Raw genomic sequence first — 27,604 nt, 5'->3', positions numbered from 1 at the left:
GAGCCCGCGGCACGCACCCCACCACCACAGACAGATACACAAACTCAGTGACCCGGCTGGAAGGTTTTGAGTTTTATAGCAAACCATATTGTACAGACTTGGGGTCCAGGGGCCCAGCCCGGCTGGATCCACTTGCCCCTCTGCCGGGCTGCCTCCTCCCAGCTTCCACAAGCCTTTCGCCATCCCTAGGCAACCCCCTCCCTTCGGCCTTTGGTCCACCCAGTCCCTTCCCCATCCCCAACCCGCGCACCTTCCTGTTACCTGAGGTATGTGGATAGATCCCTCCCTCCCCTACTAGGTACAATCCGCTTCCCTGGAGACCTAGGTTGGGTGACACTTGGCCCCTACTCCTCCCCTTGGCTCCTGAGACCCCCAGCCCCAAGCTGGAGGAAAGGATGGCAGGGCATGTGTAAGGACGCAGAGAGTATGTTACTAAATTCCCATGACAGCTAAGAGGGGCCATATCAGCCTAGCACTGACATTGGGAGGTGTCCATTGGCTGCTATTTCCACGGCAACCTGGAGTGGCAGTTCCCTGGGCAAATAGGGATACAAGTTTCCATGCCGAAAGACTTGCGAAGAACCAGTCCGGAGGAACCCCATCCTCCTCTTCCCCATCATTAGGCTGGCCCCCCTCCAACTCCGATCAGGAGGGGCAAAATTGCTCAGGACAGTGAAGCAGAGAACTGGAGGGTGGGGCAACCCAAACTAGGTGCCCCCCCCAGTCCACTCTCAATCCAGACTGGTCCCGTCACATCACCCTCTGGCTCCCCAGGTCCGAGGTTCCCCCGGTTCAAGTAACACTTCAGTACAGATGAATGTTCAAGTATTGTGCGGAGAGGCAGGCAGGGGCTGGGTTACCCCTCACCACTCCCCTGGGCCACGAGCTGAACAGCAGGTAGGCCCGTGGCCCCCCCCCACTCCTAGCAATAGCTGCCATTTTCAGTGACGTTCAAAGAGTCAGGGTGGGAGGGGAAAGAGACTAAATCTGGGCAGAGGGAGAGAGAGGGGTAAACCCACCGAGGGATACTACTGCCCCCACGCCAGCCAACTGCTGCCTCCTCCTGGGCCCTGGGCTCCACTCACCCCTACCTGACACCTGGATCCCCAACTGCTCCCTTTTTGGCTCCCACCCCCACCCCCCACTCCAAGTATCTTGTTTTGTTTCCCTGACCCCTTGTTGTTCTGCTTTCTGCCCTCCCCCCACCCATCCTTCCACCTCCCTCAGCCGAGGGTTTCCAGTATCCTGTGGTGCAGATACCCTTCTCCACCCCCAATCTTCCCCACTCAAGACTTGCACCTTAACCCCCCTCCCACCATCCCTCTGGCTCAGCACCCCTTTGTACCTCTGACCCACTCCCCCAGGGGATGGACAATGAAGCAGGCGGGAGGAGGAGGAGATGGAGAGAAAAGACCCCTAGAGATACCAGTGCAGGGGAAGAGAAGAGGGAGGCTGGCTGGAGTCCCTGGGCAGGAATCCCAAGATATAAAACCTAGGTGTCCCAGTCATAAGGAGGGTAACCTGGCCTCCCAGCAGGGAGTGAAATGAAGGCCAGAAATCCAGGCAAGTCCTGGGGAAAGGGGGTGCACCCAACTAGCTGTCCTTGAGAAGCAGCTTCTCCTCTGGGCAGCGAAAGGGGCCAGGGGGCCCGGCAGCTGCCAGCCGGGCACAAGCTTCAGGTGAGAGCTGACGGCAGGAGCGTAGGTCAAGGCGGCGTAGACGTGGGCAGCGGCGGAACAGTGGGAGGCAGTGGTCTGTGAGGCGGTGGCAACCTAGGGGTGGAGTAGAGAGCTGAGACCAGGTAGGTGAGCAAGTAGTAAGCACTAGCCATAAACGCAACAGGCCAGCAAAACGGACAGGGAACCAGGCTTACCAGCAAGATTGAGGTGCACCAGGGTTTCTCGGAGAGGGGAAGTGGGAGCTGTGAGGAGGTGGACACTGGGGTCTCCAACATGGGCGCAATGGCTCAGGTCCAGGGCACTCAACTGGGGAGCATGGCGCAGCAGGAGCCTCAAGGAGGCATCGGTCAGCTCCAGGCCTGCCAGGCGCAGCTCTGCCACCCCCTGCAGCCGACCACGGCTCTCTGTTTGCCCTGCTCAGGCAGAGGAGAATCAACACTCCAGTCCTTCCCACCCCCAGACTGCTGCACTTTACCCTCATATTCCTCACTATCTCTCTATACCAGCTTTGACCATGTGAGAGCCTTGCTTGCAAGTGCCTGAACTGCTAAGCCATCTATCCAGTCTATTTGTTTGTTTTCCTGAAGCAGGGTCTTCGTGTCCCCAGCACCCACATAAAGGGCACAGTGGGAACACCTGTAATATCAACAGTCAGGCAAAGACAGGGAATCCCCAGGGCAAACTGGCTAACTACTCTAGTTAAAGCTGTGAGCCTGGGTTCAATTGAGACCCTGCCTCAGTAAATAAGGTAGGGAAATGAAGACAACCAAAGTCAAGCACTGCTCTCTACCTGCACACATATGCACCTAAACACATGTAAACATGCATAAATATATGAACAAACCACAAACACACAAGACACTTCAAAGCTCACAGCAGAATAAAAAATGCCAGTATGAGGGCTGGAGACATGGCTTAGCAGTTAAAGTGTTTGCCTGCAAAGCCAAAGAACCCAGGTTCGACTCCCCAGGTCCCACATAAGCCACGTGTACATGGTGATGCATACATCTGGAGTTCGTTTGCAGCAGCTGAAAGCAACTGGTGTGCCCAGTCTCTCCCTCCTCTCTCTCTCTCAGATAAAAATAAACACTTAAAAAAAAAAAAAGCCAGCATGGGCCTTCCTAATCAAACCCATGTTCTTCCCTTTTTTCAAATACTTTCTAACATCCAGCATATGTCAGAAGAGACCTCAGGGGACAACACATCCACTATGAGAACATGGTGGCCACACCTGGTTTAGTGTCTGGTGGAGGCAGCAGCAGCTCCCGAAGTTGGGAATCTTTAACATCCTCGATCCAGCGGAGGTCTAAGAGCCGCAGTGCAGGCAGTGGGGCTGAGCCCAGGGCAGAGACGGAGAGCCAGGAGCAGCCAGAGAGCACCAACTCCTGCAAGCCTTGGAGAAGGGACAGTAGGAAGTAGATGCTAGGAATTCATCCCAGGCTGGCCTCTATTTCTAATTAGTCCTGACTCACCACTGGCCCTACCTTGCAGTCGGTTCAGAAGCCACATGAGCTGCTTTTTGGAGACACCTGTCCAGCTAAGGTCCAGGGCCCGGGGCTGGCGACGCACCACACCACTGAGCATGGGTGGAGTCAGTGACTTCCTTCGGCTCAGGTCCATACGAGGCCACAGACGCTTGTCGTAGCACCTGCAGGCCGCAGGGAGGCGACAGAATCCTCATCCTCAACCTCAACTCAGGGAATCTACAATGCCCATTTCTCCACAGTTCATCCCAGTTCTCTACTGTCCTACAGAGACAATTAGGTGGCAAGAAGCTCCTGACCTCTAGCCTGGGGCACTGAATTTGAGACCCCATCTCATCACTAACAGTGCAAGACCCTGGGCAAGTCTATTCCTCTCCCTGGGCTGGAGAAGACCAGGTAATGAAGTAGAGATAATGAATCAAGACTGCCTGCCTACAGGGCTACTGTAAGATCAAATGAGGTAATTACAGTTCATGTGCCTTACAGCTTAGAAAGCATTTTGCCAAATAGTTACACAAACACCATACACACTATTTGATGTAATGCCAAAAGATCTTTTTTGTTTTTGAGGCAGGGTCTCACTCTAGGCTAACCTTGAACTCGTGGCAATCCACCTACCTACCTCTCCTGAGTGCTGGGATTGGAGGTGTGAGCCACCATGCACAGCTAGTCAAAGAAATCTGAAAGCGGCCCCCAGCCCCTACCTCAATTATGGTGGTTCTGGGGCACCTCTTATCTTTACTACTCTGCCACCTAGGTAGTCAGCCTCTTAATGCTAGACTTAAAGACCTGGTACATTCTCACTATTGGATTATGGGGTTCCTCCCACTAGAATGTAAGCTCCACAAGGACAATCTTTTCATTTCTAAACCCACGGTTTCCAACATATTGCAGGCAGGTAACAAAGTACAGGTTAGTTGCTGCACATATGTTGAATGACAGAACCACTTAAAGCTTCCACTGAGCACTCTCCCCTTTCACACTTCATTTTGCATTTATTCAATCTTTATTTATTTATTTATTTATTTATTGTTTTGTTTTTCCAGGTAGGTCTCACTTTAGCCCAGGCTGACCTGGAATTCACTATATAGTCTCAGAATTCACTATATAATCTCAGGGTGGCCTCGAACTCATGGCAATCCTCCTACCTCTGCATCCCGAGTGCCAGGATTAAAGCTGTGCACCACCACACCTGGCTGCATTTTTCAATGTTTATGGAAGGCCTGCTGGGTCCCATTAAGACAACAAATGTTAGTATATGTAGTGTGAACAAAGATAAACAAGCAGAGTGACACTAGCATTCCAAAAATTTCAAGAACTCCAATGTGCACTAAATGGGAGGACTTCCCAGCCAGTTTATCAAGGAACCCTTCCCCACCTCTCTTAAAATAAGCTATAGGACAGGCATGGTGGTGCACACCTTTAATGTCAGCACTTGGGAGGCCTAGGTAGGATGAGGAGGATGTCAGTGAGTTTAAGGCCACCCTGAGACTACACAGTGAATTCCAAGTCAGCCTGAGCTACAGTGAGGCCTACCTTGAGAGAGAGAGGAAAAGAAAAAAAAAGATAAGCTATAAAATAAACACTTTGTAGTACCCTAAAGTTCTTCTGGATTCAGCTAGAAGTTTTTTTTCTAGTTCAGTATTTTCAAAGTTAAGAATTTCCCACTGGACTAGATAGACAATCAGGGAAGTTTAGTAAGAGGTCTAGAAAGCCCTGGGTTGGAAGAAAAGCATTCGAAAATTCCAATCATTTTGCTGCCAACTTCTCTAGAGAATTTGAGTTTGTCCTTTGGGGTTGATTTTATTTATTTGTTTTGGTTTGAGATGCCTCACACTATAATAAAGGCTGGCCTGGAACTATATAGCTTTGAACTTAGGGTGATCCTCCTACCTGTCACCCTCAGCTTCCAGAATGCGGGGATTACAGGCATGCACCACAATACTAGACATGAGGTGTTTTTTTTTTTTTTTTGAGGTAGGGTCTTACTGTAGCCCAGGCTGACCTGCAATTCACTAAGGAGTCTCAGGGAGGCCTCGAACTCACGGCAATCCTCCTACCTTTGCCTCCCCGAGTGCTGGGATTAAAGGCATGCGCCACCACGCCCAACTAACATGAGTTTTATCTTTAAATTACTCCCTCTTTGCACATAAAACCAGGATCGGCTTATGCTGGGTGTGGGGTGATAAATGCCTATAATCCCAGCATGGGGACAGGAGGATCAGGAGTTCAAGGCCAGCCTCAGGTACATGAGATCCTGTTGCTAAAACAAACAAACAAACAAAAAGTATTGTTTAACAAGCCAGGGCTGAAAATAATCTGCTGTCGGTACAGTGCCTGCCATCAAAGCATGATGACCTGAGCTCTACATTGCAAAGAAGAAAGTCCACAAAGCTGGGTGGTACACTTTTGTCATCCCACAGCTGGAGATGTGGCAGCAACAGTGGATCCCTGGGGCTCTCTGGCCAGCCAGTCTAGCCTAATTAGGAAAGCTCCAGGTCAATGAGACCTTGTCTCAGAGAAGATGGAGAGCACCTGAGAATGATATACAAGGTTGTCCTCTGACCTCTGAACACATACAAGCGCACACACATTCACATATAAGAGTCTGACACCACCCTGTGCAACATAGGAAGGAAATCTCTCAAAAAAGCCAATAAACCAGGTGTGGGAGGCTCATGCCTGTGATCCCAGCATTCAAGAGGCTGAGATAGCCGGGTATGATGGCACACGCCTTTGATCCCAGCACTTGGGAGGCACAGGTAAGGAGGATCGCCATGAGTTCAGGCCACCCAGAGACAACATACTGAATTCCAGGTCAGCCTGCTTCAAAGGAAAAAAAAAGAGGCTGAGATAGAAGGATCAACTTGAGTTTGAGGCCAGTTTGGGCTACAGAGTTCCAGGTCATCCTGGGCTAGAGTGAAAACTTCCTGCAAAAAAAAACAAAACAAGGGAGACAGGTATGGTGGCACATGCCTTTAATGCAGCACTCAGGAGGTAGAGGGAGGAGGATCATTGTGAGTTCTAGGCCACCCTGAGACTACATAGTGAATTCCAGGTCAGCCTGGGCTGGAGCAAGGCTCTACCTCTAAAAAGAAAAAAGAAAAAATGGAGGGGGGGGAAGGGTTGCTGGAAGATGGCTCAGTGGTTAAGGCACTTGCCTGCAAAGCCTAATGACCAAAGTTCAATTCCCTAGTATCCACATAAAGCCAAATGCACAAAGTGTCACATGCATCTAGAGTTTGTTTGCAGTGGCTTAAGTATCTGGTGTGCCCATTCTGTCTCTCTTCTATCTCTGTTTGCAAATAAATAAATAAAAAGATTTTTAGGGCTGGAAAGACTGCTTAGTGGTTAAAGCTCTTACTTGCAAAGCCTAACAAGCAGAGTTTGATTCCCTAGTGCGCAAGTTAAGCCAGATGCACAAGGTTGCACATGCATCTGGACTTCATTTGCAGCAGTTGGAAGCCCTGGCATGCCTATTCTTTGTGTCTTCTCTATCTCGTTCTGATTGCAAATAAGTAAATATAAAACAATAATTTTATAAAAATCTTTTCTTGAGCTAGGCCTGGTGGCATATACCTTTAATCCCAGCATTTGGGAGGCAGAAGTAGGAGGACTGCCATGAGTTCAGGACCACGCTGAGACTACAAACTGAAATGCATGTCAGCCTGGGCAAGCAAACAAACAAAATAAGGGCTGGAGAGATGGCTTAGCAGTTAAAAGGTATTTGTCTGTGAAGCCTAAGGACTCAGGTTCAATGCCCCAGAACCCACATAAGCCAGATGCACACAGTAGCACATGCAACTGGAGTTTGTAGTGGCTAGAAGCTCTGGTGTGCCCATTTCTTTCACTCTCTCATAAGTAAATAAATAAGTAAACAGAAAAAAAAAACATCTTTTGGGGTGGCTGGAAAGATAGCTCAGTGATTGAGATATTTGGCTGCAAAGCCTAATGACCCAGTTCAATTCCCAGTACTCAGGTAAAGCCAGATACACAAGGTGGCACATGCATCTGGAGTTCATTTGCAATGGCTAGAGACCCTGATGCACCCATTCTCTATCTGTTTCTTGCTCTCAAATATATAATTTAAAAAATAGGGCTGGAGAGATGGCTTAGCGGTTAAGCACTTGCCTGTAAAGCCTAAGGACCCCGGTTCACGGCTCGATTCCCCAGGACCCACGTTAGCCAGATGCACAAGGGGGTGCACACATCTGGAATTCGTCTGCAGTGGCTGGAAGCCCTGGCGCACCCATTCTCTCTCTCCCTCTCTCTGCCTCTTTCTCTGTCTGTCGCTCTCAAATAAATAAATAAAAATAAACCAAAAATAAAATAAAATTAGTGCTAGAGAAATGGCATAGTTAAGGCACTTGCTTGAGAAGCCCAAGGACCCAAGTTCAATCCCTCAGAACCCACATAAGCCAGATGCACATGGTGGCACATGTGTCTGGAGTTTGTTTGCTGTGGCTGGAGGCCCTGGTGTGCCTGTTCTTTCTCTCTGTCTGCTCCCCCCAAAATAAATTATATATATATATGGTCCAGGCTGACCTGGAATACACCATGTAGTCTCAGGGTGGCCTCGAACTCACAGTGATCCTCTTACCTCTGCCTCCCAAATGCTGGGACTAAAGACATGTGCCACCATGCCCGGCCAATAAAATATTTTAAAAAATAATTTGAGGTCTGGAGTGATGACTTAGAGATTAAGGTGCTTGCCAGTAAAGCCAAAGGACCCAAGTTCAATTCCCCAGTACTCACATAAATCCAGATGCACAAAGTGGCACATGCATCTGGAGTTCATTTACAGTGGCTGGAGGACTTGGTATGCCCATTCTCTCTAGCTGCTTCTCTTTCTCTCTCCTCTCAAGAAATAAAGTATGTATTTTTTTTTTTAATTTGGTTAACAAAAGCTTTTTTGCTGGGTATGGTGGCACACACCTTTAATCCCAGCACTTGGGAGGCCAAGGTAGAAGGATGACAGTGAGTTTGAGGACTCCTGACACTACATAGTGAATTCCAGGTCAGCCTCGGCTAAAGCAAATAATGATTCATGCCTGTAACCTAATACTCAGGAGGCTGAAGCAGGTGGCTCACCATGAATTCAAGGCCAACCTGGTCTATATAGTGAGTTCAGGACAGCCTGGGCTACAGAGCCAAGAGTTGCTACCTAGAAGCTACTTCTTTAAAGCAGGCATACTCCAAAGCCCCTGGTGTGACATTTTAGGACCTAGAAAGTGTTCACCCAAGCTTCAAGCTAAATAAAACCCTCTGTCACCTCCACACTTAGGGAAGACCTCACACAAGTCAGTTGCTCTCTGGGGACCTCCAATTCCCAAGCCATAGAATAGGAGGAGAGAGCTCTTCAGAACTTGCCTTGCTGACAAAGGAATGGCACAGCAGAGGGCTCAGTGCAGTCACCAGGCCCTGCTCATGTCCAAAGGAACTGGAAGTTTTGTTGAGGGCAGGAAAAAGCCATGAATGTCTTTCCAAGCTGGAGAGCAAGACGAAAACAAGTGGCAGGAAGCACTCTTAGAAGCAAGGGGCACTGGTGTGCTGGGCAGGCAGGCCAGGATGTCCAAGTTCCCATCCATGTTTTCCTTGACTCCAGCCAACCTAAGCCATCAGCTCACAACACCCACCTGCAAACCCTCCATTCCAATTCCCTGGGAACATAGACCTGGCCCAGCCCTAAGTGCTTCCTGCAAACTCACTACCTCCTGGGAACTGGCTACAACTAGTCCTTCCCCCAGAGCTCTCTGTGATTCCTCACACAAGTGTCCTCCAATTTGTCCATCTCCAAGCATCCCAACTGACCTTGACTGTGTGTTCCATCCCCCTTTATAACTGCCTTCTTTTCTCATGTTCTTGAAAACTGCAACTGTCTTCCTTGCACATCAACACCTCCACCCCATTCTACCCACCCTTCTCTCCTCTGGCTCTTGGATCCCTTTGCCTCCCAGTTCCAAAAGATGGAAGTCACCAGACAGGAAAGCCTGAAACATCCTGCTCTCCCACCTACAAGCTTCTCTCCAGTTACACCCTCTTCCACCTCTTTCCACACTATTCTGATTTCCTTTTTTAGGTCCACTTCTTCAATGCTGTCATAGTACCTAGTGAATTCCAGGTGCCATCGTAGAAATCAGAATGAATCAATGGATCAAGTCCCTCCTTTGGAGCTGATGTCCAAGGACACCAAGGCCTTTTGTGGGTCTATGTGTGTATGTGTGTGTTTTTCTGAGGATGGAACCTAGAGCCTCCTGAATGTTAGGTGAGCAAGCACTCACCTCTACTACTGAGCTACTACTAGCCCAGTTCACCAAGACTTTTTTTTTTTTTTTTGGTTTTTCGAGTTAGGGTTCCACTCTAGCTCAGGCTGACCTGGAATTTACTATGTAGTCTCAGGGTGGCCTCGAACTCATGGTGATCCACCTACCTCTGCCTTCCAAGTGCTAGAATTAAAGGTGTGTGCCACCACGCCCAGCTAAGACTGTTTTCTTTGCATGTGTATAGGGGGATGTACATGTGTGTGCTTGACTGTGGAGGCCAGAGGACAACCTCAGGTTATTACTCAGGTACACCACCTACTTTTTTTTTCTCTTAATTTATTTGTGAGACAAATGGAAAGGTGGAGAGAGAGAGAGAGAGAGAGAGAGAGAGACCAGGGCCTCTAGCCACTGCAAACAAGCTCCAGACACATGTGTCACCTTAGGCAACTGGCTTATGTGGGTACTAGGGAATCAAACTTGGGTCCTTAAGCTTTGCAGGCAAGCTCCTTAACTGCTAAGCCATCTCTCCAGCCCCATCTACTTCCTTTTGAGACAAGGTCTCGTTTCTCACTGGCCTGGCTTACCAGTTAGGCTAGTCTGGCTGGCTATGGAGCCCCAAGGATCCTCCCTGCCTTCCCAGCCCTGGGATTACAGGTACTCAACCACCACCACTCCTAGCATTTTACATAGCTACTAGGAACAGAACTCAGGTCCTCATGCTTGCAAGCCATGCATTTTTAAACAAAATGGGTTATCTCCCCATGCCCCTCAAGGCCTTTGTATAGTAAAGTTCAACTACCACCAATTGGTGCTTAATCTCCTAGAAATGTCTTATCAACAACCCCACTGCTCATCATTCCTTCCTCCCTCTGTCTCTTCTTTGTAGGGCGTAATTCCTTTCTTCATCTCTGTTGAGTTCTGCTTTTTCTAGCTCATACATTCTTCTCTGTTCTCTTCAAAGCTGTACCTACCTATAGGTTAAAAACTTCCAAACTTGCTACCTTTCTCTGAGCACTAGACCAGCAGACCCAGCTGCTATCCTAGCAGTGGTGTGACTGGCCCACTTTCAGACTAAGCAGGTCAAATCTTAGTTCTTCACTGTCTCCTGAACCTGCTCTTCCTTTGTGATGTGCTATTGCCCATGCAGATTCCTAGGTTGCCCCAATAGCCACTGAGTCACCAAGTCTAACTAGTTAACTAGTTCCCTTTAGTTGTTTTTGAGAGAATAAGAAGGTACGCTAGGGCCTCTCACCACTGCAAATGAACTCCAGACACATGGGCCACCTTATGCATATGGCCTTACATGGGTACTGGGAATCAAACCTGTGTCTTTTGGCTTTGCCAGCAAGCACCTTAACTGCTAAGCCATCTCTCCAGCCTCCCTTCAGTTTTTGCAGAATTGAACCCAGGTTCTGGCACAGGCAAATGCTCTACCACTGAGCCATATTCCTTATTCCTAATCCTTTTTTTTTTTTTTCCTTCCTCATTTTGTTTTTCCAGGTAGGGTCTTGCTCTAGCCCAGGCTGACCTGGAATTCATTATGCAGTCTCAGGGTGGCCTTGAACTCATGACAAACCTATCTCTGCCTCCTGAGTGCTGAGATTAAAAGATGTGCAACACCACACCTGGCTCCTAGTCTTCTTTTTATTTTTTGATAGGGTTCCAATAAATTGCCCAACCTGGCCTCACACTTGTGATCCTCCTGCCTCAGTCTCTCTGGTGACTAGAATTACAGGACTGTGCCCCAGGCCCGGCTGCCATTCTTTTCATAAAAAGGTCTTAAGCAAACAATGATGGTGTAATGTCTTTAATAAGGAGGCTGAAGCAGGAAGACTGAGTTCAAAGCCAACCTGGGCTACCCAGCAAGACCTTATCTCCCCACTCACCCCCTCCCCACCACAAAGTCTCAACGTGAATTCCTCCTTCTCCTGCTTCAGAGTTCAGATCTGGCAGAGCTTCCCTCACACTGTGATCACCACAGGCCTTCCAGGCCTGCCCTTCACTGGTCCTGCTCACCTACAGGCATCTTTTATCAAGTGCTGGGTACCCTCAGGCACTGTGTTGAGTGCTCTGTAGGAACCACCTCATTAAATCCCACAGGTAAATAGACCTGGCTTCAGCATCTGAGGATTCAACCACCCACAGATAGAAAATATTCAAAGCAAAAGCTGCTTCTGAAAAAAAAGGTAAAAAAGAAAAACTGCTTCTGTATTGAAAGTAGATTTTTGTTACTCCCCATATGGTATAGTAACTATTCACATTGCATTTACATTGTACTAGGGATTATAAACAAGCTAGAGCTGGGTGTGGTGGCACACGCTTTAATCCCAACACTTCAGAGGCAGAGGTAGAAGGATCACTGTGAGTTCAAGGCCACCCTGAGAGTATATAGTGAATTCCAGGTCAGCCTGGGATAGACTGAGACCCTACCTCAAAAAAACAAAAATAAAAACCATGAGTGCTTTAGATATTAAAGACTATAGATGCGCATGGATTATATGCAAACACTATACCATCTGGACTTTGGTATCCTGGAGCAGAGACTTCCTAAGAGCCAAAATCCTCAGGTCCTGAGGACTAAAGTGAGAAATATGTGGCCTTAAAAGAATATATGGTCTAAAGTCACAGTTGATAAAAGACATAGCCTAGACTCCAGAGCCTTTTGCCAATTTGAGCCATAGTATTCTCCCTGGTCCTTTCCTTTCAGTGTTGGGTCCCACATGCCAAGCACAGAACTGGTTGAGAGGGAGGCCTGAATGAACGAACATGTTACCAGTGAGTAAATACCTCAAGGAGAGCAATCCCAACGTTTGTAACTGCCACATATGCTGCAAACTCACTCAGAACTTCAAGAGTACAGGTCTGCCATAAGTATTTGTTATTTCTGCTTGCCAAGAATTCTTCACAGTTCTTTATATGTATGAGTTTACAAAAACTACGATGTGCTGGGCATGGTGGCGTACGCCTTTAATCTCAGCACTCAGGAGGCTGAGGTAGGAGGATTGCTACCCTGAGACTACATAATGAATTCCAAGTCTACCTGAGCTAGAGTGAGACCCTACCTCAAAAAAACAAAAAAAATAAATAAATAAACAAACTATGATGTGTGTAGACAGGCGTAGTAGTGCACACCTTTAATCCCAGCAATCGGGAGGCAGAGGTAGGAGGATTGCCATGAGTTGGAGGCCAGCTTGTGACTACATAGTGAATTCCAAGTCAGCCTGGGCCAAAGTGAGACCCTACCTCAAAAACAAACAAACAAACAAAAACAAAAAACTATGATATGACAACTATCCCAGTTTTAGAAAAAGAAACGGAGGCCAGGCCTACAATCCTAGGCACCTGGGAAGTTGAGAGGATCACAAATTCATTGAGAGGATCACAAATTCAAGATATATATGGGTCTTGAACTTAGTAAATTCAAGGTCAGCCTTGGTAATTTAGCAAGGCCTTATAAAAGAAAAAATAGTGGGCAGAGGGGGGCTGAAGAGAAAGATGGCTTAGTGGTTAAGGCACTTGCCTGTGAAGCCTAAGGACCAGGTTCAATTCTCCAGGTCCCATGGAAGCCAGATGCACATGGTGCATGTGTCTGGAATCTGTTTGCAGTAGCAAGAGGCCCTGGTTCACCCATTCTCTCTGTCTCTCTAATAAATAAACAAATAAATAAAACCTAGGACCAGGCATGGTGGCACTTGGGAAGCAGAGGTAGGAGGAACCCTGTGAATTTGAGGCTGGCCTGGAACTACAGAGTAAGTTCCAGGTCAGCCTGGGATACAGCAAGACCCTACCTCTAAAACCAAAGAAACAAACAAAAAAAAACCCAAAACCTATAAGATGGAGTTAAGGAGATGGCCCAGCAGTCAAGAGCACTTGCTGTGCAAGCATGAGGACCTAAGTTTGATCCCTAGCACCCATGTAAACAGCAGGGCACGGCCACACATGCCCATAAACTGGGGAGAAAGGGGGACGGACGACAGGAGAACTGCTAGGCTTGCTAGTCTAACTGAAAATAATGGCATGAGCCCAGACTCAATGAGAGATTCCATCTCAAAGATTGAGGGAGAGTATACCTGCACCTCTGGCATATGTACACAAGCACATTCTGCACACACACGTGTATATACCAGACACCAAAAAAGTAATAAGTAAAAACAAAGTAGCTCAGTGGTAGAGCACTGGCCTAGCATATGCCAGGCCATAGGTTCAATCCCCAGTAATCCCCAGCACAGAGCAGGGATGGGGAAAGAAGAAAGAAACTACATAGGAAAATGAAGAAACCAGCCCAGGAGGTTTGGGAGATAACTAAGTCAGTAAAGTGCTTGCCTTGCAAGCATGAAGTCCTGAGTTCAAATACTGGGGAGTACTAACATGTGCCTGCAATACCATCACTGAGTTGGTGAAGACAAGGAGGATTACTGATAGTCTGGCAAAATTGATGAGCTCTGGGCAAAAAAAAAAGGGAAGAAAGAAACAAACAAAGAAAAAAGAAAAGACATAGACAGTTTTTCCTGAGGCTGTCACTTAAGGTGGTACTCAAGCCTCCACACATATGCACTCACATGCACTAAAGAGGAGGACAACAGGGCATGGTGGCACATGCCTTTAATCCCATCACTTGGTAGGCTGAGGTAGAATCATCACCATGAGTTGAAGGCCAGCCTGGGGCTACATACTGAGTTCCGGGTGACCCTAGAGCAAGACCCTACCTCAAAAAAAAAAAAAGCCAGACGTGGTGGTGCATGCCTTTAATCCCAGCATTCGGGAGGCAAAGGTAGGAGGATCGCTGTGAGTTCAAGGCCACCCTGAGACTCCATAGTGATTGCCAGGTCAGCCTGGGCTACAGTGAGACCCAACCTCAAAAAACCAAAAAAAAAAAAGAAGAAACGAGCCCAGGCCTAACTCATGAGAGGAAAACCACATCGATAGCAGGCATTTGTCTCAGCACCTGCACATAGCCTCCCTGGTCCTGTGAGAACCTGCAGCAAGTACCGGCCCTCTAAGACCACCGCGTCCCAAAGAAGTCAGTAAGAGTTTTAGCTCAGCTACTATCTTGTACTGCAGCTTCACACTGTTGCTATTATGAAGAACAAAATCAGCTGCACAATTTTTTTTTTTTTTTTTTTTTTTTTTTTGGTTTTTCGAGGTAGGGTCTCACTCTGGTCCAGGCTGACCTGGAATTAACTCTGTCATCTCAGGGTGGCCTTGAACTCATGGCAATCCTCCTACCTCTGCCTCCCGAGTGCTGGGATTAAAGGCGTGCGCCACCACACCCGGCATCACAATTTTTTTTTTGAGACAAAAATCTCATTATGTAGCCAACACTGATCTTCAGCTCACAATCCTCCTGCCTCAACCTCCTGAGGGCTGGGAATGCACATGTAAAGGTGGCACACGCCTTTAATCTCAGCATTTGGAAGGCAGTGGTAGGAGGATCATCATGAGGTTGAGGCCACCTTGAGACTACATAGTGAATTCCAGGTTAAAAAAAAAAAAAAAAAAAAAGAAGCAGCTCTGTTCTCATGGGCATGGTGGCACACCATTAATCCCAGCACTCAGGAGGCAGAGGTAGGATGATTGCTCTGAGTTTGAGACCAGCCTGAGACTACAAAGTGAATTCCAGGTTTGCCTAGGCTAGAGACTCTACCTTGAAAAAAAACAGAAATAGCTCAGCCCACAACAAGTCCTGGGAAAAAGCCTGAATTTACTCATTTAGTAAAACATTTCTTGAATATCTACACTGCCTTTGTTCCATGCTGGGGACATGAAGATAAAAATCGATACACAGTATGTGTCCCCACCCCAGCAACTGATGGGAACATGAAATGAATGAAAGCTTGTCAACATGCCAAAGGCCTCTGTGTGCTCCATTAGGGGAACAGCATGCTGTGGGAGCTTAATGGAGGAGGAAGAAGCTTGCTGGGGGAGGATCAGTGAGGAAGATAGGCTTGGGAAGATGACCCGCATTTCTATTCAGGGTTCAGGAGGCAGTGGACGAAAGGGAGACAGGAGGATGGCCTGAATGAGGAAGTTCAAGGAGCCTCTGCAGGGGCTCCCCAGCAAGACTTTCTCATATGCAAACTGGACCAACAGTTAATACTGTCCTCAGAAGAGAGAGCATAAAAAGTAAGAAAACTGAGCTAGGCATGGTGGTGCACACCTCTAATCCCAGCACTTGGGAGGCAGAGGTAGGAGTTCAAGGCTACCCTGAGACTACAAGAGTGAACTTCAGGTCAGCCTGAGCTAGAGTGAGGCCTTACCTTGAAAGAACCAGTAATAGTAACAATAATAATAAAATAAGAAAACTATACTTAACATATACTAACCTTCAATATACCTAAAAGCTACCACTAAAAGGAAATTCCTGGTTCTACCACTTCCTCTCTAGGTGACCTTAGACTTCAGCTTTTTCTGAAAGGGGGAATAATATGGTCCTCATGGAACTGCTGAGAGTTAAATGAGCTCACAGCAACAAAGAAAGGATAGCACTGCAATGGAGATACACCAGGGAGAGACTTATTGTGGGTCACCCAGCAAGCAACAAGCATGGCAGCAATGAGACTCAGGCCTGACTAGCTACTCACCAGCGGCTCCAAGTCCGGCAGACTCGCATGCAGACACATAGCTCTCGAGGCCCAAGGTGCTGGAAGACACGAAGCCAGGCGGCTCGGGGAAGGGGGTGGTCGGATCCAGCAGCCAAAGGCAGCGTGTCAGGTTCAGGGCTTCGAGGCGGGGGTCGTACCACATGCCGCTCCAACTGTGGAGGCCGTGGTGGAGGGGCAGGGCCTAGGGGCCAGCTGAGCAAAGGCCCCCCACTGCCAGGGCGTACAGCCCGCCGCCCCCCACGGTTCTCCTTCTCTCCAGAGCTGCCTCGGGCTGGTCGGCGCCCATTCCGGGCCTCCCCAGGGGCCTCTTCCTCACTCAGCGATGTGCCTGATGAGTCGGAGTCAGAATCTGAGTCCGAGGAGGAAGAAGAGGTATCAGGCACCCGCTCCAACAGCTGGCACATCCGCTTGAAACGCTCCAGTTTTTCCCTCTGTGGTGATGGAGAGGGCACTGCTGGGCCCTCAGCGGAGGCCAAAGGTGGCTTTGGTTTCTGCAAGGAAACAGAATGAGGCTATTCTAGGACCTAGAATACACTTTCCCAACCACTTTGGAGCCACCAGGGACAAAACAGTCCAGGGGACATAGTCCTGACTTCCAAATTGCTCTTGAACAATGTAAGACTTTAGTCCATTTCTGGATTTCAGTTTCTCTGTCAGCAATGTGAAGGTACTAATTCAAGGAATTTCAAGTCTGGTGGGTTAGTCAATGGCTCATGAGCCTTCTAGAGACCTTATGTTAAGTGCTTTTCAACTGTGTTGACGAGGAAGGTACCACTTCATCTTCCACAACACAGAATGGCTAGACTAGACAATCCACAATGAGTAACAAGGATCATCTGTTTGTGTGTGGACCACCACTGCCCACTGATTGCTTATGTCTCTACAGTAATCTAATATAGTTAGGCCACTCTTTTTAGATTAAAAAAAAAAAAAAAAGCCAGGCGTGGTGGCACACGCCTTTAATCCCAGCACTCGGGAGGCAGAGGTAGGAGGATTGCCATGAGTTCGAGGCCACCCTGAGACTCCATAGTGAATTCCATGTCAGCCTGGGCTAGAGTGAGACCCTACCTCGAAAGACCAAAAAAAAAGACAGAAAGAAAGAAAACTGCTGGGCATGGAAGTGCACACCTTAAATCCCAGCACTGGGAAGGCAAAGGTAGGAGGATCACCTTGAGTACAAAGCCACCCTGAGACTATATAGTTAATTCCAGGTCAGCCTGGACCAGAGTGAGACACTACCTCAAAACAACAAAAAAGACTAAGTGACTTGCCCAAGAACAAGTCAAAAAATGGCAGAGGAAGCCGGGTATGGTGACACATGCCTTTAATTCCAGCACTCGGGAGGTAGAGGTAGGCGGATCACTGTGAGTTCGAAGCCACCCTGAGACTGCATAGTGAATTCCAGGTCAGCCTAAGCTAGACTGAGACCCTACCTCAAAAAACTAAGAAAAAAAAAAAAAAAGGCAGAGGAACATAGTCAAGCAGACTCTTGTGCTTAGACTGTCAGTGCAAAATAACCTCAAGTGTATCTTTTAACCTCTGGGCCTCATTCTCCTTGAACCTAGATAAATTTTAGTTTGCAAGCCCATTTCTTGACTAAGACTTATCTGGTGCTATGGGGTAGGAGGATAAGGTAGGGAGTTTCATCTCCATTTCACAAATGAGGAAAGTGAGGCCCAGAGCAGGTAATTAGCTGCCAAGACTATCAGGAAGCAGTGGTTGGACAGAAATTTAAACTCAGTTATTTTTCCCTTAAGGATTGGAAAAATGAAACCAATAGGCCAGGTGACACCCCAAAAGCTGCCTGGAAATCAGGAGGTCCTGTGACCTGGACCCAACCCACTCTCCCATCCAACACTTCCCAGTGATTCAGATATATGGGGACTGTGTGGGGTAGGGTAAGACAAGGTAAGCAGGAAGGGAAAGAACTTGGTCTCCATGATGGAGGGTGGGGCAAGGAAGGGGGGGAGGAGGTCCCCCGCACACCTCCCAGTTGTCGGGAGGGAGCCCGGGGTGGCAGGATGAGAATGCCTGGCTCGGATTCAGAACCCTGGGGGGCAGAAGGCCGGGGCTGCCTGGGTCCACTCCTCGGAGGAGGCAGGAATCTCCACCCACCTTCTTCAAGTGCCTCTCTCTGCCTCCTTTCACCTACAATGGCAAGAAGGAGATATGGGGGAAGAAAGAGACCCCATTAAGGACCTTACTATACACCAAACTTAGAAGACTACAAAACCCAGAAGCCCCCCAACCCAGGGAGAACTCTGGGCATGCTCACCTTGTAACCAGTGTCTTGGCTCACTGAGCATGCTCTCATCTCCTCTTTCTTCCCCTTCAGGCTCTTTCCAGCCCCTCCCTCCTCCTCTGTAGCAGTTAGTTTGAGCATGCTCTGTCCTTCCTCTCTAACCCACTCAGGTCTCCCAAAGGCTCCTGACCTGTGCCAGCTGCTCACTCACCTCTCACTAGTGCTCCATAGTGAGCATGCGCTATACACACCCCACAACTAATCCTGAACTACATATCCCACAAACCTCCCAGGGAATCCACCCCCAGAGATAGGACTCTCAAAAAAAATCTCTTGGGCAGGACCTAGCAAGCATTCCTTAGGACTCACCTTTTTCCTTGGGGTGGGGGGCTCATTCCCTGCCTCCCTCTCCTTCCGTTTGGGGGGCCCAGGCACATCCTCAGGGGGAGGGCCAGCAGGGAGGGGCCCCTTTCGTCTGGGTGGGGGTAGTGGAGGTGGTGGCTCCTCTGTCAGTTTCCATCCACTCCCTAAGCTAGCACCTTCCTCACCATTGTCAGCCCTTCGGCGGCCTGGCCCTTCTCCTGCATCCTAGAGAGAGCAAGCAGTTTTGGGGGGGGGGGGGGCGGGGATAGTGAAGCAGCTTAGCTCCAGACTCCCCACCCTGCCCTTAGCCCAGGTCTTGTTCTACCTTGCTGGTGCGCCCTTCCTGGGTGCAGCGGGGGCACTCCCAACAGTTGGGAATCTCTGCATTGATGACACCCTCAGCCTTCCCCATCTGTAGGCAAAAGAGCAGAGATCAATAGAGGGCGCCAGTATAAGCCTGGATGTAGTGTAGCCCGCCCCCCTTGCTCCCTGATAGTTTGCCCCAGCCTGAGCTCCAGGGTCCCCAATGTTATCACCTTCAGGCAGCCAGGGTGGACGATCTCATTGCAGATTGTACACTCCATGAGGCTCAAACCAAACTTCTCTTCCTCTCCCTCCACTGTGTCCTCCTTCCCAGCCTCTCCACACAAGAGGCATACAGCTGTGTGTGGGAGCACGGGCTGTTGAGAAAGAAGGGGCATTAGGTACCCCAAAACAAAGCAGCAAGGAAAAGACTTCCTTCTGGGAGCCCTAATTAACTGCAAGATAAGGTTCTAAACCCAAAGGCAAAGCTGGGCCAAATACTAAATTTGGCTAATTTAACTTCATTCTTTCTTCCTACATCTATAAAATAGGGCTAAGGACATTTCCCTTGCAGAACTGCTGTAAGAACAAGACACTGCATGAGGGGCATTAGGTACATAGCTCTTATCAGTGTTGACTGCTACTGCTAGACTGAGGGCCAGTGAACTGAAATTACAGCTGGCTTGGAGAAAGAGACTTCAAGCAATAATGACTGTTCTCAGAGTGGGCTAGAAAAGACTCAGGAGTCACTTGGGTGATTCTGAGGTTGCCCAGTGGGCAGTCCAATGATGGGCCTACATCCCACAGTGACACAGTTTGGGCAAGACTCCTGGTACAGCAAAGCCAGCTGCCTAGTCCTAGGGGAAATGGAACAGTCTCCAGACAATGTGACTTTGGGGAGGACAATAGTAACACTGAATTTCACCAGGAATGCTGAAGGCTATGAGTTGGGATCAAGGAAGAAGGTAGGAGGATCAGAGCTGGGTGTAGTGGGTCACACCTCTGATCCTGGCTCTGTAAGTTTACAACCAACCTGGGACTACAGAATGAATGCTAGGTTAGCAGGAGCTAGAATGAGACCCTACCTCAAAAAAAAAAAAGAGCCAGGCGTGGCAGCACACACTATTTATCTCAGGACTTGAGAGGCAGAGGTAGGCAGGTAAGATCACCATGAGTTCAAGACCACCCTAAGACTACATACTGAATTCCAGGTTAGCCTGGACTAGAGCAAAACAAGGGGTTGGGAACAAAGGAAAAGAAAAAAGGGCCTTGGGGTGAAAGTACAACATGGAAAGAATGACTGAAGGAGGAAAGGCAGTAGTGTGGGAAGGGGTTGCAGCTGGCTCTTCATGACTGCTGTGGAAGGGCCTCTCTGGAACTCAAGTCTGCTCAAACGATGAGGAAGGCGGGGAGGAAACCATATTTTCCTAATAGCCACTGTGTGCTGGGCCCATCCATATCCACTTTAGTTTAATCTTTGCAACTCAACAAAGGAAACATTTTGCAGAGAAGGTATCTAAAGTTCAAAGTTATTAGCTCAAGGTCACACAAAAGAAAAGCCTGGCATCAAATCCAAGATATAGAGGATGAGAAAGAGGCCAGAGAATGGCAAGAGATACTCCATGAAGCTAGGTCTGGAGATAGGCAAGGGCGTGCAGCAGGGGCTGGACTTTCTGTGGTCCTGGGGCAGATCTTTAGGCACCATGACATTACCCCACCCAACTTGGAGATAAGGACAAAAGCAGACTTCAACACAAACTAGTGAAGGAAGACAGGAGGTGAATGGGGCAAGCAGCACCTGTAGGGACACTTTAGGGAGTATCCACCAGGCACCCGGAGAGTAGTTAGGTCAGTGCTGATGGTGCTGTGCTGGGGAAGTATGCCCCCCAGGGGTAGAACTCACCGCAGTGCACTGCCGAAGCAGGCACGACTGCTTCATGCGCCCGGGCCCCCCAAACTTCTTCATGTCTCGGCAGAAGTGGCAGTCCCCGCACTCAGTTCGCACACAGGCCCGGCAGCGGCGGCAGCGGGTACGGCGTCGGCGCGCTCCGGCCCCCGGCCCCCGGCTGCTCGACGACATTGGGGGCGTCAGCAACGCCGAGGGCTGTAAGCAGATAGCGGCAGGGTCAGATAGGTCCGCTGAACCTGGTCTGGGAGAATCCCGGCAGCAAGCTCCTCAAAACCCTGGGCAGGCAGAGTTTGCCTTCCTCCTTCCCAGGGAAACAGAGATCAACCCCTCCTGTGTGTCTTAAAGAGGGTGGAGGGCCACTCCCACTACTCAAGGCCTCCTCTGATCTCTCTCCTCTATTACTCCTTCAGAGAGGGGCACTGAGGCCTCTCTAGTATCTCCAAGCCAAAGCTCCTAGGAAAGGCCACAGGCTCCTCTTCTGCAACATTTCGTTCAGCAAGTCCCAACTCTAGTTGTAATCTATACAAACAGAACATCCCAGGTATTCACAGATTGAACTTCAGATGCTAGGGTGGAAGCACCTGACTCCTTTTTACCTCTTTTCTCTTTCTCATAGGTAATTGCCATCCAACCTCTCATCCCTTCAAACTTGGGCTCTCACCAGATGCAATACGATCCTGCCCCCAGCCCTAATGACACTGTGCTCACAACTTCCCGGTGATGACACCCCTGGAATGCTTCTTCAGTGCCCCTCCTCAGCACAAAATCTCAACTCCACTGCTCTCCACACAAGTACCTCTGCTCCAAGACATCCTCTAGAATCCTTCAGGCAACCTGGGCAATCTCCCAGGTTCCCTTGGATCCTAGAATCCAGACTGACATCTCTATAAAATTCAGGATGGCTCAGTTTTAGATTCTCCCCCTATACCCCTCCAAGCTTACCAGGCTGCTTTTCATCCCTAATTGTATGGAATCCCTGGGGCTCCCCTGCCCATGGAAACCAGATCCTCTAAGATCCCACACGGACTCAGCAGGCCTGGAGGGGTCTCTTCCCAGTCAGATCTTACACCGGCTTCCCCCTTTCCAAGGACTTCCAGACCCATCCAATGGGGTAAGGGGCCCTCCAGCGCTCCAGGGGAGGGGCCTAGAGGGCGGCGACTGCAGGAGGGGGGGGGGAAATCTGCAAGGGGCAGCAGGGTCTGGGAAGGAAGGCCAGGTCCCCAGGGTTGAGAGGTTATGAGGAGGGTGGAGATGAGTTTGGAGCAAAGAGAGGGTGAGGCTGGGGGCGGGGAAGGCAGGGAGAGGCTGGGCTGGGCTGAGGATGAATGGGAGTGGGAGCTGCCCAGGTCTGGGGGTGAGGAGGAGCTGCATGAACCCACCTCACACGTGTCCCGGGAGCCATCTCTCCCTTCTCGGCAGCTCCCGGCGGGTCGGCGGCCATCGGCGGCGGGGGGGCCGGGGGGCGCGGGGCGCGGAACGCTCAGAACGCCGGGGTCCACGGCCCCCCGAGGGCGCTCGGCCCCTCCCTCCGGCGGAGGCCGGGACGGTGGCGAGTGGAGATGGGGAGCGCCGGGGGCGAGGCCCTCCCACGGGCTGCGGCGCGGCCCTTCCAGGGGGAGGTCCTGCTCTGGGGGGCTCAGTCCCTCAGCCCCCCCAGGCCAACGGGGGCTCCTCGGACGCAGGGTGCTCAGCTTCTGCCCGGGCCCCACTCAGTCCCGGGTCCGAGTCCCAGCTCCCCTCCCCCACCACTCCCCAGCGCCCCCGACCCTTTAACTGGCCCCTTCCCAGCTCCCACTGCCCAGGGGTCCAGGGACAAGCCTGGGCCCCCCCACCGTTTCCGGGGTTCAAGCCCCGCCCTCCGCCGGTTCCCGGGGAGGGGGGGGGTCGCGGTAACCTGCCCCCCTCCCCTGGGCCCGCCCCTGTACTGCGGCCCCCTGCCCTACGGCTACGGGGCGAGCAAAGGGGGGGTGAAGGAAGCTGCTCCGGCCCCGCCCCCCCAGCTCGTGCGCGCCCCCGCCCTCTCCCCCTCCCCCCAGCACGCGACCCTGGAGAGATAGGGATTTAAATAAAATTTGAATAAATCTCCCTCCTCAAGCGGGAGGGTGGAAGGAAAGGATGGAGGGGAGGCAGGAAAGGGGAGGGGGCAATTGGGGTGTCTCAGCCCCCCTGGTCCCCCGGCCCTGCGCTGCTTCGGCCCCGGGCCCTGATCGCTTCTCTCATCCCTCCTCAGCTCCTTCCTCCTCTCTTCCCCCTCCCTTCCCTCTTTCCCTCCTCCTCCTCCTCCGTTTTACTCCCTCCTTCTCCCAAAGGAACCCCGCCCCCTATCCCCTCCTTTCCTCCACCACCTCGACTTTCCAGGACGAACGCGTGCAAAGCACAATGGGAGTTGTAGTCCCGCGGACACTGGAGCTACAGAGGGAGCAATGAGACGCTGGGGCCAGCGAACACTACAAACTAGATGGCAGAAGGCGTGCCGCGACCGGAGCCGAGCATGGCGGGAGTTATAGTCCGGTGGCCCCGAGGCTCCCCATTGCAGAACGTAGAGCAGGAGCAGGAATGATGACTACAAACAAGATGGCCTTCTCCCTGTTCCCCCCACCCGACCTCCTTTCCAGGCACTCACACGCCCTCCGGTCCACAACCCTCCGCGTGTGTGGTACCTGACGGGAGTCGCAGTCCATCTGCTGCCTTCCCGCTGCCATTTCTACTCGTCAGGAACAATGGAAAGGTGAAAAGGAACGAGGACTACAAGCAAGATGGCGGAAGAGGACCGCACACCTGACTGGTAAATCGAGCTTATGAGGTGCGATGGGAATAGTAGTTTCCTAGCCTTCCGGAGTTCCTTAAGAAAGGAACAGCCAGAAGGATAAAGGGACTACCATAAAAATGGCAGGTTACCTATCCTTCTCTGGTCGCTTCATCCTAACACCTTGAGCACCTCGCCCGCCTGAATTATCAAAATCCCGCACTCGTGGCCGAAAGCCTGCCGGGAAATGTAGTCTCCCCGACTGCCCTCGGGTATCGCCGGTCCAGACAATGGAAGGGAGCGGGGCGGGGACTACGGCCTAGAGGGTGGCTGAAGGAGTGGGGCGGCCTCATGGGATTTGTAGTCCAAAAAATAAGGCCATGCCCTGCAGGAATGGGGGAGAGGACTACAAGAGAGATGGCCACCTAGCCCCCTCGGTGACAGTGCCTGCTGGGGTACGTAGTCCCCTCCTGAGCTCGCCAGAGAAAGGGTGCTGGCTGTGGAAGTATACCGCGGCCACGGAAAGTCTTTGCTCCTCTCCGCGCCTCCCTTTCTGCAAGTCCCGCAGGGAAATGGTATCCCGAGCTTTGGCTCGCCAGGAGAGGAGAATGGATGTCACCAATAGTGACAGTGCAGGTGAAAGAGAAACATCTGGGCCATCCAGGAATCCTTCCGGGGTGGCGAGGATTGCATATTTTCAAGGAAGACAATCCTAAAAAGGGAGGCGTGGTTCGCATCTGAAAGTCCCCTCATGCCGGATGCTCCTTCTCCCAAACCTCTGGGAATCTGTGTATTACAGGCGTTGAGACCCCAGAAGAAAGGCTTTGGAATAGACAGAATCCCCTTCCCGCCCCGGGAAGTCAGCAGATCTCAGCTTTCTCACCTGAAAAGTGGATATTACCTCGAAGCAGAGCTAGGAGTGTTACGATAATGTTCACGACTGTACTCAGCTGTAGCACTGGGCACGTGACAGTAGTTCCTTTTTCGAGGTCCCTTCCATCCTAGCCGTTCTGGGATCCCAGGAATCCATCATGCCGGACAGTTAGCTTCTGTAAAAAGAAAACTGACAGGCCAGCTACTCCCATCTTAAACAGCCTCCCCTCCCCATCTGAGTCCTGTAGTATCACTACCGAGCCCTGCTCCCAGGGGTCGCCCGCTCTCCATTAAACCCAAGTCCCGCACATTAGCCAAATTCCTTCATCTGATTTGTAGCCTCTGCCTGCTACCAAGCCTCATGCTTGCTTTCCAGTCCTAGAAGTCCCTGCTCCCAGACTCTCAGCTGCTAGGACAAATGGGACTGCTTTGTACCATTCTTACCTTCCTTAAAAAAAATTTTTAAAAATTTTTCCTTACAAGTATGCATTGCAATTAAGCATCTCTCTTTTCCCTACTCTTCCTCTTCTCGACTCTCCCCTTTTCCCTTTATTCCCCTAGAAAATTTCATTTCCACTTTCAGATTACATATACATATGATTTTATGTGAGTATGTAAAACCTAGGAACCACAAATGAAAAAAAAATTTGTTTTTCTGAAACTGGCTTGAATTGCCTGAAATTATCCCCTTTAGCAACCATTTTCCTGAAAATGACTTGACTTCATTCTTCTAATGACTGGAAAAAAAAAAAAATCATTGGGTATATATGCCACATTTTCACCTAGGTTAATTCCATAACTTAGGAATTGTGAATATTCCTATAATAAAGAATGGTGTTCAGAGCCGGGCGTGGTGGCACACGCCTTTAATCCCAGCACTTGGGAGGCAGAGGTAGGAGGATCGCCATGAGTTCAAATCCACCCTGAGATGACAGAGTTAATTCCAGGTCAGCCTGGACCAGAGTGAGACCCTACCTCGGAAAAAAAAAAAAAAAAAAAAAAAGAATGGTGTTCAGGATCTCTGATATATTGTCTTAGAGTCTTTCAAGTGAATGCCCAGGAATGTTATAGCTGTGTCATATGATTTTTCTTTGAGATAGGATATCACTGTAGCCCAGGCTGGTCTGGACCACCTCTTACCTCAGCCTAGTGAGTGCTGGAAGTAAAGACATGTGTCATCATGCCCTGCTGATAGATCTTTTTTTTTTTTAAAGAGCTTTTTTTTAAGATTAACTCTTATTTATTTATTACGGACAGAGAGGGGTGAGGAAGACAGAGTGAGGATGGGTGCCTTAACTGCTAAGCCATCTCTCCAGCCCAAGAGATATTTTTCAAGTGTGTGGTTTTTATTTTTTGAGAAACCTCTACACTAATTTCCATGATCTGGACTAGTTTACATCCCCACCAGCAGTGTATAAAGGGTACTTTTCTGTCCATAAGCATGGCAGCAGTTGAAGTATGTTTTCTTTTTTAAATCATTATTTTTAAAAAAGAGAGAATGGGCACACCAGGGCTTCTAACCACTGCAGATGAACTCCTGATTGCATGTGCCACCTTGTGCATCTGGCTTTATATAGGTACTGAGGAATTGAACCAGGGTCCTTGGTTTTGTAGGCAAGTGCCTTAACCACTAAGCAATCTCTCTAGCCCTTTTATTTTCTTTACTTTTCCACCCCCCATTTTTAGGTAGGGTCTTACTCTAGCCTAGGCTGACCTGGAATTCACTGTAGTCTCAGGGTAACCTAGAACTCACAGTGATCCCCCTACCTCTGCCTCCCAAGTGCTGGGACTAAAGGTATACACCACCATGTCCAGCTGCCCCCCCCCTTTTTTTGAGGCAAGCTCAACAGAATGCCTTTATTTATTTATTTTTTATATATATGAGAGTGTGAGAGAGAATTGGCAGGCCAAGACCTCCAGCCACTGCAATCAAACTCCAGATGCGTGTGCCTACTTGTGTGTATGGTGCAACCTTGAGCACTTGTGTCACTGTGCATCTGGCTTAATGTGGGACTTGGAGAGTTGAATATGTGTCTTTAGGCTTAGCAGGCAAGTGCCTTAACCACTAAGCCATCTCCCCAGCATGCACTTTTTTTTTTTTAATGACTGGTTTTTGTTTTGCTTTGGTTTTTGGCTTTTTAAAAAATATTTATTTATTTGACAGAGAGAAGGAAGCAGAGATTGAGAGAGGCAGATAGAGAATAGGGCCTCTAGCTGCTGCAAACGAATGCCAGACACATGCACCACCTTGTGCATCTCGCTTATGTGGGTACTGGGGAATTGAACTTAGGTTTATTTGGCTTCGCGGGCAAATACCTTAACCGCTTAGCCAGCTCTCCAGCCCCTGATATTTGTGTTCTTAATGACTGACATCCTTACTGGTTACCTGCCTTCTTGATTTTTTTCCTGCACCTCCAAAGCTTCTCAGGACTAAGCTCTTCCTTCTTTCTCTCTGCTCCCTTGTGGCCTGGAGCACAGGGGCAAGGGTCTTGGGAGTGCCTACTGTAGACTTGATGGGTGTAGTTTTTCTGCCCAGGAAGTTACTAAGCCAAAGCAGAGTGAATTCTCAAGTTTGGAGTGACTGGTTTTAGACTGTGACTCCTTATTGCCCCCAGAGAATTATCTATCTGCTGTTAGTCCCCACTGCTTTCAGTTGAACTGGAAAGGATTATTGGGGCTTTTGCAAGAGCTGCATGAGAGCCTAATTTGTCCTCCCCAACTCCTTTGGCCAACTGGTAACTATCCTTTGATTTGTTATTTAAATGCCACTGCCAAATAAAATCTCAGTAATTTCCAGATGAGAGTCATGTGTTGTCTTTTCACTAGCTTGTAAGCTTTATAAGGAATCTTCTTCATGGCAACAGTGATGATGGTGTGTGTGTGTGTGTGTGTGTGTGTGTGTGTGTGTGTGTGTTGCCAGGACTTGTGCATGGTAATTTTACTCTACTATAGACCTACACCATTTCACCATTTGGGAGACTGAGGAAGGAGGATCATCATGAGTTCAAACCCAGCCTGGGCTAGAGTAAGACCCTGATTAAAAAAAAAAAAAAAAAAAACTTTGGGCTGGAGAGATGGCTTAATAGTTAAGGCATTTACCTGCAAAGCCAAAAGACCTGGGTTTCATTCCCCAGGACCCA

General features: G+C 49.5%; 1 protein-coding gene across 2 annotated transcripts; it reads right to left on the bottom strand.

Moving 5' to 3' along the window:
- Window positions 1-51: 51 nt before the first annotated feature.
- Window positions 52-21,031, bottom strand: Fbxl19 (F-box and leucine rich repeat protein 19). Of its 2 annotated transcripts, none has more exons than XM_004671056.2 (10): window positions 20,840-21,031; window positions 19,170-19,313; window positions 18,959-19,045; window positions 18,640-18,858; window positions 18,015-18,176; window positions 16,008-16,519; window positions 3,164-3,327; window positions 2,911-3,072; window positions 1,874-2,092; window positions 52-1,772 (listed from the first exon to the last, which is right to left on the bottom strand). In XM_004671056.2, the coding sequence occupies exons 1-10, from the start codon at window positions 21,014-21,016 to the stop codon at window positions 1,594-1,596; spliced, it is 2,025 nt and encodes a 674-aa protein (XP_004671113.1). In that variant the 5' UTR covers window positions 21,017-21,031; the 3' UTR covers window positions 52-1,593. The 2 variants fall into 2 exon arrangements, with proteins under 2 accessions (XP_004671113.1, XP_044987193.1); XM_045131258.1 differs by having other exon boundaries at window positions 18,144-18,176.
- Between the last annotated feature and the right edge of the window lie 6,573 nt (window positions 21,032-27,604).

This window comes from Jaculus jaculus, chromosome 12, assembly GCF_020740685.1.
Source record: "Jaculus jaculus isolate mJacJac1 chromosome 12, mJacJac1.mat.Y.cur, whole genome shotgun sequence".
Taxonomy (NCBI): domain Eukaryota; kingdom Metazoa; phylum Chordata; class Mammalia; order Rodentia; family Dipodidae; genus Jaculus; species Jaculus jaculus.
Note: the sequence above shows the minus strand (reverse complement) of the source record. Positions and strands in the feature narration are given on the sequence as shown.